The 14,672-nt window shown below is 38.5% G+C and overlaps 1 protein-coding gene across 7 annotated transcripts in view; it reads left to right on the forward strand.

Moving 5' to 3' along the window:
• SYBU (syntabulin) overlaps positions 1–14,051 on the forward strand; it is a 101,536-nt gene extending 87,485 nt beyond the window's left edge. For all 7 annotated transcript variants that reach the window (XM_072603255.1, XM_072603254.1, XM_072603261.1 and 4 more), the window contains 3 exons: positions 6,215–6,415; positions 8,570–8,719; positions 11,599–14,051. In XM_072603255.1, coding sequence (XP_072459356.1) covers positions 6,215–6,415; positions 8,570–8,719; positions 11,599–12,712 — 1,465 coding nt within the window. In that variant the 3' untranslated portion in view covers positions 12,713–14,051. The remainder of the gene's footprint in view (positions 1–6,214; positions 6,416–8,569; positions 8,720–11,598) is intronic.
• Positions 14,052–14,672: the final 621 nt, after the last annotated feature.

Below are 14,672 nucleotides of genomic sequence, written 5' to 3' on the forward strand. Positions count from 1 at the left end.
GTGGAGAGCAGTGTCCAGGGAAGTGTCATCCTATATGACCTCTAACTTAGGAGCTCAAGTAATAAAATATATGCACTACATATATATGTATATATGTGTGAATATGTATTTATACATATATGCATATATATGTAAACAGATTAGAGTATGATAAATATGAGAGAACAGATCAAAGAAAAAGGACTTCAGGGAAAGAAGCATGTGAGGAAAGAGGGTAGGGATGCATTTCAGGTATGAGGGACTGTATAAGCAAATGTGCAAGAGTGGGCCCTTCTCAGTCCTCATTCTTCTTGACCTCTCTGTAGAATTTGGCCTTGTTAACTACCCCTCCCTCCTGTACACTCATTCTCTCCTCCTCTGTTTCTCCTTCCAGTTGTCTTCTGGTTTGCCTCCTGCCTATCTACTCTTTTTCTGCTTCCTTTGCTAGATCAAACTACACGTCCCACCCCAAACCACAAGTTAGGGCAGGCCTGTCCTCTGCCTGGGGCCCTCTTGTTTTCATATTTTATGGTCTCTTACTTAGTGACCTCATCATAGTGACCTTGGTGACCTCATAGGTTCAATTATCACCTCTATGCAGTGAGTCCCAAATCTTTATATCTTGCTCTAATCTTTCTCCTGAGAGAAAGTTAAAAGAACTGAATGAATTTGAAAGATGAGAGGTTAGAAGTGATAAGAGTAGGCAAATAATTATATGGAGATAGTGAAGGAGAGAGAAGGATAAAAAATAAGTGGACTCTCCCTCAGCACATACATATATACATATATAAACGTACACAATTCGAGAAGTTGCAGTGAGCTACAATACACATAGAAGGAATAAATATAAAAGATTTTAGTGTACTTATTTGAAGACAAGTGGTAAAAGCAACATTTTAAAACAACTCATTGCTCCACCAGTCATTACAAATGCACCTAGTGACAATTCTTGAAATTTCTATCAAGGCAGCTAGGTAGTATAGTAGACTTAGAATCAGGAAGTGCTTAGTGTTAACTATTTGACTCTGAGTAAATCAAGGTCATAACCTTAAAAATAAAACTCACTTTGCCTCAGTTTCCCCACCTGTATTATTGTTCAGTTCTATCCAGCTCTTCATGACCCACAGGCCATATTATGCATGGTGTTTCTATGGCAAAGATACTAGAGTGATTTGCCATTTCTTTCTCCAGTGGATTAAGGTAAACAGAGGTTAAATGACTTGCCAGGATCATACAGGTAGTAAGTGTCTCAGGCCAAATTTGAAACCAATCTTCCTGACCCCAGATCCAGCATTCTATCCACTGAACCATCCAGCTGCACCAACAAGTTGTATGTCAATCTAATTTTTTTGTGCAGGTAATCATCACAAAGTATAGCTAGAAAGTAGCTTGCCTGAAAAAGATCTGGGGATTTTAAGGAAGCTGAAGCTCAATACGAACTTTAAAGACAAGAATTACTTTCTACTTCTTTTTGTATCCTTAGCATTCAGCAGAGTGCCTGACACAAAGAAGACACTTTATAAATACTTATTGACTTACTGATTGATTATTGTGTGGCTGCTAAGAAAAGTAATGTAGTCTTGGGCCAGAGAGGCCTAGTGCCTGGTAATGAAGTGTCCTGGTATGACCATATCTGAAGTATTGAGCTGGGTTCTGCATTTTAGAAAGGACATTGATTAGCTGGAGAATCTCCAAAGAGACTTAAGTTCATACTGCATGAGCATAAGCTGAAGAAATTAGCAATAGTCAGCCTAAAAGAACAAATTTAGTGGAAACTTGATACTTGCTCCTCTGAGATTTGAAAAGCTGTATGGAATCAGTCAATCCCCAAGCATTTATCGAGTGTATACCAACACTGGCTACACATTATGGACACAAGTCCAAAGAATGAAATAATCCCTATTCAGGAGGAGTTTACGTTCTACTTGGGGAGACAAGTACATTTATAAATTTATATAGAATAAACATAAGGTAATACAAAGTCCTTTCAAACCAGGTAGTTTGGAAGGTGGACAGGCACTCGCAATTGAGAGAATCAGAAAAAAAACTTAATGCAGAGGACAGTGAGTTCTTGAGAGAGGGACCTTATGAAGTAGAATTAAGGAGGATATACATTTTAGAAATATGAGATGGCCAATGGAAAGGCATAGAGGTGGTAAGTGGATGTTATGAATGTTAGTTTGGATGGATCACAGAGAACAGAAAGGGAGTAATATACAAGTAGCAAAGGGCTTTAAAAGCTAAACAGAAAAGTTTACATTTTATTTTAGAAGCACTAGGAAGTCATTGGAGTTAATTGAAAAGGGAGTAATGGGCAGATCTATGCTTAAGAAAAGTCACTTTGGCAGCAATGCATAAGATGGAACAGAATGGAATGGTGAGAGACTTGAGGCAAAGAGGCTAATTAGGAAGCTGTTGCAGTATTAGAGGTGATGAAGGCCTGAACTAAGTTGATAAGTATGAGAGTGGAGAAAAGGGGCTAGATGCAAGAAATTTTGTGAAATCAGAAATGGTAAGACTTAGCAACCCATCAGATATGTGGGGGTGAGGGAAAGTGAAGAACCAAAAGTACTGCTAAGGTTATGAACTCCAAAGATTGAACTTCAATAGAAATAGAGAAATTTGGAAGAGGAATGGGTTTAGAGGGAAAGAAAATTAGTTCAGTTTTGAACATGTTGAGTTTGAGATGGGATATTCAATCTGAAATGCCCATTAGGCAATTAAGGATGCCTTTCTTTGTATCCCCAGAACTTAGCACAGTGCCTGGCATAAATAGGTGCTTAATAAATGTTGGTTGAATGACTGACAGATGCATGACAGAAGCCTACGGAAGGGATTAGGCTGGAAAGATTGAAGGTGGGTTACATTTGTTCTTTTTGGACTCAGAGAACCGGAGGAAGATGTTCAAAGAGAAAAATTTTTGGCTTGATTTAAAGAAAATCTTCCTAATAATTCAAACTATCCAGAAATGGAAAGGGCTGAATCAGAAAATAGTACATTCTTTCTCATTGACGGTTTTCAAGTAAAGGCTAGACAATCATTTGTCAGGCATAATGATAACAGAAGCTAACATTAAGGTTAGCCAAGTGCTTTTCATTCATTATCTCATTTGATCCTCACAACAGCCTTCTGAGATAGAAGATATTATTATCCCAGTTTTATGAGGATATAATGAAACTGAAGCTTAGAGTGGTTAAACGACTTGCCCAGGTTTCAATGTCTGAGTTGGGATTTTAGGAAAGGAATCCAAACCAGGTCTTTCTTACTAAGCCTAATGTCCTGTCTGTAGATTTATTAATATAAATTGAAATAAATGTTTGTTCATTCCTCTTCCAACTCTGAAATTCATGTTTGAACTTCACTAAAGCAGTTTGTTATGCTAAATCCTTTAGTGATGGCATGCAATATTTCTGTAATAAGCCCCTAACTTACCCTTTTAACTCAGGACCACATCTACATCTTCCATTTGGCTTAATGTTGTGTTGCCCAGAGCCCTAAGTCACAGTATTCATCAGCTTTCCTAAATTTAAATGATTTTGCCTGGAAACTTGTCCTGCTTGTGTTAAGAAAGAGCTAGGCTTATTTATGCCAAAATGTAACTGAAACAGGGGGATAATAACCTAAGCCAGAGTGTGCTTTCCTTTTCCTCTCTGCTACTTATAAAGAGCACTTCCCACCATCAGACTCTTAAAGTTGGTTTGTAGAAAAGCCATCAGGCCATCTGTTACAGATAAAGTGTCCCTTCTCACGAGAGGGAGGGGCATGTTCAGGCTGATTTCAAGACAGAGCTTTTTTTGTTTTCCTTTTTGGTGCTGTTTCCATTTATGTGTATTATTATGCATTGCTAGCTAGTTGAATATATTATTGTTTTGTTTTGTTTTTTTTAACACATTTATTTCTGGACTTCCATAGAAACCATATTATGAACATAGGGAAATTTGTGACCAAGATGGTAAAGATAATTGTGAAGCAATAAGCAAGCTAGAATGAAGTTTCCATGAAGTTACTGTAACTCCCTCATTCACATGATGGCATCTTGGAGAGTCAGTACTATAATAAGAATTAGTTTGGTATATAACATAGTGCAAATGGTACTGTGTATGGAGTGAGGAACCCTGAGTTGAAATCTGCCACTTCATTATCTGGATGGCTGTGGACAAGTAGTTTAAACTTTCTAGACCTCAGTTTTCTCACCTATAAAATGAGGGAGTTGAACTACTTTAGTGTTCCCCAACTACTTTGCGTACTTGAAATCCTTTCTTGCAAAAAAATAATTTCACATATCTTTCTTCTGCACCTCCCCCCACATACTTTTTTAATAGTTGTGATATTACTATATACTGATTGAGAAAATTGGTAATGGCAAAAAAAAAACCTTATAAATTCAGTAATGTTTTAAATAAACTTGATTTTTAAAATCAAACATTATCTCTATCTTCTTAAAGACTATAAGTTATCTAGAAACTGTCAATCGGCATTGTTAGAGGGAGTCTCTACATTGGGAATTCTCTGTATCATTGGAAACATAGGTTTGGACTGAGAAAATTTACAAACACAGAAGTGTATGATATGCTTCTCCAATTCACCCAAAGATGTTTGATTATTTATAGATCTGTGTATGGATTCATGGAACCCTTTTCAAAAATTCAGGGGCCATAAGCCCCTAGATTGGGAACCACTGGGCAAAGATATATTCTATAAGGTTCCTTCCAACTCTTAACTTTCTGTGACCTAGGAGATGTTTTCTAGAATAGATTCTTAGAATTTCAACATTATAGAAAGGACCACAGCGGTTGGCAAGAATTGCTCCTTATAGAACAAAAGAATACTAAGATCATCACCTTAGAAGATTAGAAAATGCCAAAATAGAACTTCTTGAGTGTTGGGCACTAAAAACTATACTCATTGGATCAATACAGATATGTTCTAGGACTCCTAGAGCTCATTTAATCAAACGACGGCAACAGAGAAGTACATCAGCATGAACTTTGTCTTATGAGTTAATAAAGAACCATGGGGTTTTACCCAAAGCTTTGTTGTCAACCAAGCCATAATAGCATCAACTGTCTCCCAGTGTTGTCCCAGCCCCCTCCTCGCTGCTCCTGGCTGTTTCTGGGGTAAACTTGTAAAGGTGGGGCACAGTCCTATTTTAAAAAGAAAGATTAGCAGATTTAGCAGTTTTCCTTGGCCAGGGGTCAGTTTGAAACCACCAGGTGTTAAAGAGAGATTAGAAGCTAATAGAGGTTCTCTCCCTGATTATCATAGGAATTGGAAGATTATTGCAAAAGGGATAGCTTTGGGGAGAAGTGTAAGCAGCAGTCCTAAGTATTTTGTGCAGGAATAATCCCACTTTATGCATAAGTCTTTATCATCTGAACAGTGTTTTCAGATTTCCCTATTCAAGGAGAGCTCTGACTATAAACCACATGAATGTGGAGGATATTCTTTATTGCATTGTACTTTGGTTTGGGAGATAAAAAGAATGTATATTTTAAAGAAAAGAAACAAAAACAAGAGAAATTATCTTAAGTCTTTGTCTATCAATAAACAGAAAGTTGAAAAAAATAGGTGATTCAGGATTTGTGCAAGGAATTGAACAAAATTATGACCCTTAAACTAAAATGAATCCCATTAATTTTCCATATCTTTCATTGAGCCATCCCAGATATAAATTGTTTGCTTTTACTGAAACTACTGAATTGGAACAAAATCCCAATATCAATATATTCTTTAGATGGAACCATGGCATTCATTTTGTTAGAGGCCCTGGACTGGGGGGAGATATACTTTAGTTTCTTGGAGGTAGCAGAATTTAAGTCACTATATCACAGATAATTAGTTTACAGATTTACAGATAGGAGGGAATCTTATCTAGTCTCACTCCCCCATTTTATAGTCAAGCAAACAGAGGCACAGAGGGATGACTATATTTCCCATAGGTAGTTAAAGTGGTAGAGCAGGATTTGAAACCAGGCCCTTTGACTTCAAATCTAGCATTCTTTCCACTACTCTGATCTCAAGGAGGCATAGACAATAAATAGTTCCTTGAAGTAAGACTCAGGGACAAAGGAAAATGGGTGAAGGGACCCTGAGAAGGCCTGTTTGACTTGACAGATATATATCCCCTATGCATTGTTAGCAGTTGTTTTTTCTAGTGATAACCAATTTAGTGGAAGAATTAAACAACAGAATTTCATTCAAGTAGCTTGACATTTTTTATAATTGTTCTTTGCAGTCGTGGTCCTCATGGACGGAATAATGGATCTTCATCTTACAAGTCTGGCAACAGCCCACCTTCACGTGAGAAAGACCTCATGTCTGTATTGTGTAGGAATCAACAGAGCCCTGTTAATGTCCATCCAAATTATGGGCCTTCGTCCCCCAGTAGCAGTAACTCTGGCTCATATAAAGGAAGTGATAGCAGCCCAATCATGAGGTGAGCTCTGTTGTCTTTGTTCTAATTCCTTGGTATCCTATTTAGTGCTTTAGTCCTTTTTCTTTTCTTTTCTTCCTTATTCCTTTAAAAAAAAAAAAAAGATACTCTATATTAACCAAATAGCTGCATAATCACAACTCATGCCTTCTGCATGATTAAATATTTTGGGGGTCAGCCAATGAAAATGGGTAGAAAATATGGGTAGAAACATGAGTAGAAAAATGTTCAAGAACATAATGAAAAGGGAAGTCATCTGAAGGTGGGCATTGGGAAAGTCAATCAATTAACAGGCATTTAGCAAGCACCTTAAAAGGAATACAATTAAGAATGAAACAATCCTTATTTTGAGGGGCTTACACTCTAATGGAAGATAAAGTAAATTACATATAAAAGTATATACAAAAGAAATGTAAAGAAAATAAATATAAAGTAGTTGAGTAAAGTGTAAATATTAAATAATAATTGTTTCTCTTTTACCAAGAAACCCTGAGAGTCTTCCCTTCCTAGTTTGATTTTTTTTATTATTATTATTAAAGGGGCCATCCCTTGAGGTCTTTTCATTGAATAAACGTGTCTCATTCAAAGTGAGAATCTTATAAGACCTTAGCCTAAAATGATCTGGGTCTCCCACTGCGTCCTGGGCCATCTCCAGTCATCCTGATGAATATCTGGCCACTGGACCCAGATGGCACAGGAGAAGAAAGTGAGACTGGTGACCTTGCACAGCCCTCCTTCACTCAAATCAAAGTCAGCTGCAAATCATGTCATCATCTCCCTAATGTCATGAACCTCTTCGAGAACAAAGAACAAACTCAACAAATTTGTAAGGGAGGGCACTAATGGTTGAGGGAATCAGGAAAGGATCCCTTCAACGTAAAAGGTGGTGCTAGAGTCAGTCAAAAGTTAATAAGCATTTATTAAGTACCTGCTATGTACCAGGCACCGTGCTAAGTGCTGGAATTGGGTTTTGAAGGAAAACAGGATTCTGTGAGGCAGAGGTAAGGAAAGAGTATATTCCAGGTATACAGGCAGATAGCCAGTGCAAAAGTACAGACAGAGTGTCATGGGTGAAGAACAGAGGTCATATTGAAGGTTTTAAAAGCTAAATAAAAGTTTATATTTTATTGTAGAAACAATAGGGAACCATTGGAATTAAGTAAAGGATTGATAAGGTCAGATCTGCACTTCAGTAAATCCTTTTGGCAGTACTATATAGAAAAGGACTGATGTGAGGAAAGACTTGAGGCAGAGAAACTGCATTCTTTTCCATCTAAGTACGGTAGTCTGTACCTACTTTGTCTCCCAGAGGTAGAATGGGTAGGATCCAAGAGCCCAAATGTCTCTCTCTCTCTCTGAGATTCCCCATTCTGATCAGTGGGCACTCTGCTCACAAAGGAAATATTCAGCTTTGTGCTGGCTCTGGGATCTAGGCTCTGAATTCACCCACGGCTGTCCCACAAGTCAGTGGTGAAGACAGGAACATAGTTGAGGACTCTTGGCTTTCAGTCCACAGATGCATCATAGGACACTCCATGCCTCCCTTTTAAAATTAAACCATTGTGAGAGGGAAATAGCATTTCTGTCCTTCAGAATAAAGGGACTTTCACATGGTAGAAGGAAAAAAAAAATTGTAGCAGAAACCAGTTCTGACCACAGCATGTACCCAGCCCAAGGAACAGTTTCTGAATAATTGGAATTTAGTCCATTAAAAATAGGATCTTTAAAGCAGTGACACTAAGCACTCAGGTCATTCCTTCTCCATCCTCCTCTTTACCCCCCCCCCCCTTTCTTCTCTATTTCATTGTCCTCTTACTATAATAGCATATTGCTTAGCACAGCTGATAGTACTAGCATGGAGACAATTGTACATTATTTTGGATGAGATAATTTCTTGGTATTAGAAAAGCCTATTTTTGCCCCTTAAACCTTAATTTAGTGGATACTGACCAAGGGAGTAGAAAGATTTTTTTGTCCCAAGACTTGCAAATGCATAAACTGTATGCCACCTTTTCAGATAAAGTCATCCATTGTTACAATGCAAGAGGCAAACACAGTAAATCTGTTTTCTTCAAGCTCACATTTTTGTGTTGAAATATTTTTTTACAGGAAAGTAAATAGGACAAAACTAACATTTTTTTACTTGGTTTATTTCAGGCGACCTGGGAGATATATGTCTTGTGGTGAAAATCATGGTGTTAAACCTCCAAACCCAGAGCAATATTTGACTCCCCTACAGCAGAAAGAAGTTACAGTGAGACACCTCAAAACCAAACTGAAAGAATCTGAGAGCAGACTTCAAGAAAGGTATAGTAGGAATATCATTACTGTATTGCCAAGTGTTCGATAGTCATCAATTTTCCTTTAAAAATAAGGCAAATGGAAAAAATAAAAATAGAAGAAAGCCATTTTTTCTTTTATTGAAATATCAAGATTAGCTTTAATTTCTTCATCGTTTCTTTCAAAAATGAGTTACTGCATAATTTGCATGATTCCACTTTTAAAAGTTAAATTTATTAGAGAAAATCCTCAGTTCTTTCTGGGTATGTGCAACTGAGTAATATTGCCAAACCTCAAATTATAGGTTAGCGTAAAGCTATTTTTAAAGTGAATGAATGCTGCAGAGAACAGTCCTGTACTAGGAAATAACAGGCTGAGCACATTATGGTCCAACTAAAGCCCTATTCCCATCTCTGGGGGACTCCTCATTACGTATTTGTATATAATTTGGACAAGTGATATCTTTCTCTGATTTCTGTGCTAAAGGGTAGAAGGTCATTATTTTTGACCAAGCTTCTGATTTAAAAAATATTAAGAGATTTAATTAAGAGAAAGTTAAAAAAAAAAAGATGTTAGACTGATTTTCCCACTTGAGTAGTTTTTTTTTTTTCCCTGAAACATTTAGGAAAGGACTCGGTGGAACTGTGAACCAGAGAGGTAGTTTAGAGTTAAGGTAATTTTAAACAGGATTCAAGGGCCCAAGTCACGTTTTTAACTTTGAAGACACCACCTCTTTCCCCTTTATATAGAAGACCTAAGTATCTTGATTGTATTTGGAATGACTTTAATAATATGAAAACTGTTCTGTCTTGGGCTAGACTCCCTACTTGGTTGCCTCAATGTAGTCCCGAGAGAACTGACTGGATTTGTTAAAATCTTGCATGTGATGGGACCTACTCCAATAGGAGGTTGGGCAAATCATTTGCCCTGGTCTTCAGTTTCCTGGTCCTCAGTTTCCTTATCTGTAAAATGTAAAGGGGTTGAATTGGATGACCTTTGAGATCCTGTCCAGTCCTAGATCTATGATACTATGATCCATAGAAGCTGAGGGATAGGTACAGTTTTCTAGAAATATTCATCTCATAGCAAATTTAATTAAAGATAAAAAGTAAAACCTGTGAGGAAGGATTTGAGGTACCTACGCTCAGGATTATTTAGCCTGAAAAAGAGAAGGCTCAGGACTGTTTAAGAAAATCTTCATATATAAGAAAGGTACTTACAAGAAGATTGAGGCCAGGTGTGTGCTTAAACTGAAGCATGAGGAATTTAGGTTAGGTGTTAAGAAAATTTTCTTCATAATTAAGGAGATAGTTCTGTTCTGTGGGAAGAACACTTGGCTCTAAAATCAGATGCTCTTGGTTCAACTCCTACACTTGACAGCCTTCATGACTTTGGGCAAGTCTCTTACTCTGGGCCTCAGTTTCCTTACCTGTAAAATAAGGGCTAGATGGCCTCTAAGAACTTTTCCAACTCTGTACCTATGATCCTAAGAAGGAAAACTGTGCTATCTCCTGCTCTGAAATTAACATATGTCAGTACTACAAGAATCTGTGATTTCAATGTTATGACACCCCACCAACCCAGTCTAGAGAGATCACAATTCTTTTCTACTGTACTAGATCTCTGGAAGCTACCGTATCCCTAAAATTTATAACAGCCAACATTGTGCTAAGTCTCTCTGAATTTGGCCAGGTGGGTCCTCATCCAATAGACATATGTCCATCATTGGGATTGTACTCAGTCTTTCTACTTCGGTAAACCCTCAAGAACCTGTATGATGAATTAGTGCAGCAGGACTTTGGTGAAGGTTGCTATATTGGATTGAGCGTAGGCTGTACTTTGCCATGTGAAACCTTGGTTCAGAGTATAATTTTTCATTGTATGCCTTTGTTTTTGAAAGGCACTTCTAGAGAGTTGGTGACCATAAAATGATTTTTCAGCTATAGCCATCAATGAAGCCTGTCTCCCAGGAATGGAAGGATTTGCAATCTGTATCAGTGAAGGGAGGGCCCATTCTGATCAAGTCATAGATCTTTGTAATGTAGAAGAACCTGCATTCTTCATTCCCACATGTCAGAGAGATTAGACATGTTCTATTTGGCCATGGAGGATAGGGTTAGGAGCAGTAGGTTCTCGCTTATATTCAATATAAGGGGGAAATATATATATCTGGAGCTGTTCAAAACTGGAACGTACTGCCCAGGGAAAATAATAAGTTCTCTGTCATTGAAATCTTCAATCAGAGATGTTGGAAAACCACTTGGCAGGGATGCTGAAGAAAGGATTCATGCTTTGGGCAGGGTTTTAATTCAGTGGCTTCTTTAGTTCTGTTCAATTCAGCATTTCTTGAACATAAATTTTTTTTCTTTTTTTTTTTCTTTTTTGCTTTTTTGGCAAGGCATTTGGGATTAAGTGACTTGTCCAGGGTCACACAGCTAGTAAGTGTCAAGTGTCTGAGGCTGGATTTGAACTCAAGTCCTCCTGACTCCAGGCTGGTGCTCTAGTCACTGTGACACCAAGCTGCTCCCATATTTTTTTTCCTTTTAAAAAGACCTCATTTTAGAATCGTAGCCTACTTATTCAGGCCAATTTGTTATAGAGAAATAGGATAGTTTCCCATGCTTTAAATGGTTTTCTGCCTAAGAGTTTGAAAGATGGAATAAGTAACCTCTTGTTTCTCTTTACGTTATGTAAATTCAACCTTAACATCTTATAATCATTTCCAAAGTACATCCATAATTTTTCAGTGAGAATTTCAATTTTTTTAAAGGAAGCCTAAAAGTATTAGTCATTGTGTGAATAAAAGGAAGGTAAAAGACTAAGAAAGTGTAACATCTAAGAAGTCGAACTTCAGATATTTGATTTTACCTTGTTGATTTGTTGTTGTTGTTTTTAATTTTGAATAGGGAAACAGAAATTGCAGAACTCAAATCTCAGTTGGCCCGTATGCGAGAGGACTGGATTGAAGAGGAGTGCCATCGAGTGGAAGCTCAGTTGGCCTTAAAGGAGGCAAGAAAAGAGATTAAGCAGCTGAAGCAGGTCATTGAGACCATGAGGAGCAGCCTGGCTGATAAAGACAAGGGAATACAGAAGTACTTTGTAGACATAAACATCCAAAATAAGAAACTAGAATCCTTACTTCAGAGTATGGAGATGGCCCAGAATGGATCTCTGAGGGATGAACAATGTCTAGACTATCTCTGTGATTCCCCAGAGAAAAGTTTACCTCCCAGCACTGCCTATGGAAAAATAGTGGATGCACAGGCTTTGGAAGACCAAACCACAGAAGAAGGAGCTGAGAGTGAGTTACTGGCCATTGAAAGCACAGAGAATAGCACAGATTTGTTTGAAGAGATTATTATGGCTACTACTACAGAGTCTGGTGACCTGTCCCTCTTACAATCCACATCCATTTCCTCACCACTTAAAACAAAGGCATTTGAAATGGCCCCAGTCAGTCAGGAGGAGTGCAGTGTGGTGATAGAACAGGCCATTCAGACTGATGTGGTGCCATATAGTCCTGATGTAGAGCAGCTCATTCAGAATATGCTCAAGTTGCAAGACCCTCTTCCCTCAAGCCCATCATCCCTCGATGAGTCTGAGGCTGACCTGATAGAAGGCTTCCCGGAGGCCACTTCTACTTTGATGATTGATCTCACACCAAGTGATCCAAACTCTGCCATTCTTCTGTCTCCTATGGAGACACCATACAGCAAGATGGAAGTTGGAAGTCATGAAAACCGGGTCATGAGGGAACTGGATTTCATGGCCTACCCTGAAGAAAGATTTGGCAATGTCATTCATCTCTCTCAGGCAGGAATTGTGAAGCAGTACTGGAGCAACAATTTCCTGGTGGATCTTTTGGCTGTAGCAGCCCCTATAATCCCCACGGTCATGTGGGCATTTAGTACTCAAAGAGGCGGCATTGATCCAGTCTATAATATCGGAGCATTGCTCCGGGGCTGTTGTCTGGTCGCCCTGCATTCTCTCCGCCGAACCCCATTCCATATTCAAACCTAAACAAAGGTTGCCATCATTCTGTGCCAGTTTGTTTTGTGTGGTGTTGTGCCAGGTAGAAGAGCAGCATCTCCTGTGATGCTCTGTCCAAGAATGTGTCTTATCTAATGACAGTCTCTGTCCTGTCGTTTGCTTCTTGGTATTTGATTTGCACTATATATAGTTGAATGCCTATTCACTGTTTAAAAACCGGAGGTATCTTCAAAAGGCATGGAGACCTGACCTGGTTTAAGTCAATGTCCCTTAACTGTGGTATGGAAAGCATGCTAATGATCCTGCGGTGTTGTCTGAGGTACCAGCTCTTATACTAGTGGTTCAGGAAGAGGAAAAAATAAATAAAAGTTTGCACTTTCAAGGCAGCTTACATAAGGCTGGCATGTGTCTCCTCGCTTTGCTTTGTGCCGTTTTAAAGTGTGTGATTGTCCCAGCATTTCAATGGTCTTGTGCATAGCAGGGGATTGTAACCAAAAATAAAAACACATTCTTATAATTGGTTTGGAGAAGTCTTGATAGCTCTTTTGGTGTTTTACTTAGATCTGAAAAGGTATGAGTGTTGGACAAAGTTTATATATTAAATGTAGTTCCAGAGTCTTAAATGAACTGTTTGTTCTTAAACCTGTTAATTAATGAAGTTGTACTCAAGTTTACCATGTATTAACTTATTTTTGCTTATTATATATAGTGTTTTATTGGAAACTATGTTTGTAATCACAAATTAAAAGCATGTTGAAAATGCAAATTAGCGTTTTAATTTAGTAAAATGTCTTTCCTCCTGATCTACTTAGGAGGGTGGATCTAGCACAGTATATGAGATTTAACTGCTAAGGCTGACAGAAAACAGGCTGAATTCATGGTCTTTTCTTCCAGGGAGCTTCTCTTTGCTCAGAGAACTCCCTAAAATAGCAACTCATGGTAAAAAAAACTTTACCCTGTCTTAAAGCAAACTTGCAAACAGCTTGAATGAGAATAATGATGGCTGATATTTATATACAACTTTAAGGTTTGCAAAGCAGTTTTGTTGTCTTCCTTCCAACTAGATTCTCCCACTCCTCACCTCTGCCTCCTGGCTTCCCTGGCCTTCCTCAAGACCCAGCTCTGCTCAAATCCCCAAGAGGCTTCTTCCACCCTCATCCCCTGTGCCTTCCCTTTGAGATTACATTCTATTTTTTGCTGTAAATGTCTTGTGTGTACATAGACGTTTGCATATTGTCTTTCCCATTAAAATGTGAGCTTCTTGAAGGCAGGGACCATGTTTTTGCCTTTCTTTGTATCCCTAGAACTTAACATAGTGCCTGGCACATAGTAAATATCTAATAAATGCTTGTTGACTGAATGACCTGTACTCCCTTGTACAATGACTTGTGCTACCCCTTCTCTGGAATCCCATATCTGAAACACCATAACATATTTGACACATTCCAGGTTAAAATAGTGTCTTTTTTCCCGTGACCTCAGGGAACAGAAAATTAATTAGGGGGAGTCTTGCTCAGGAAGACCCTCTCCTTCCTATAAAACACCTGTCTCTGATCTGGTATTGGAACAGACCTGATCTAAGGGTTGCCTCAATGGCTGTGACCCCTGAACTACCCTGAAGAATAAACCAAGGAGTCCCTGAGTGTAAAGGCCTCCTTGTTCCTGCCATGTCCTGAAGACCATGCTCCCTGAGGCTACCTTGCACATTCACATTTGCATCTCTTCCCTTTCCAGTCCCATATTGATGCTGATGGTCCTGATCCCAATGAGAGGGAGTTTGATGGTTTGCCCTGTTTGGGAGGTGTCAGATGTGGCCCTATTTTTAAAGTAGGGAAACGTGAGTTGCCCTAGTTCCTTATTTCTTCCTCTTATTTCTTTGGATGCCACATGGACTTCCGTTAAACACATATAAAAACACAAATGGGAATTCTGTGAAGCTCTTTTGTTCCCAGTAAAGCACTTTGACAGTCTTACATACTATCCTTAATCT

This window comes from Notamacropus eugenii, chromosome 4 (assembly GCF_028372415.1).
Source record: "Notamacropus eugenii isolate mMacEug1 chromosome 4, mMacEug1.pri_v2, whole genome shotgun sequence".
Classification (NCBI taxonomy): Eukaryota; Metazoa; Chordata; class Mammalia; order Diprotodontia; family Macropodidae; genus Notamacropus; species Notamacropus eugenii.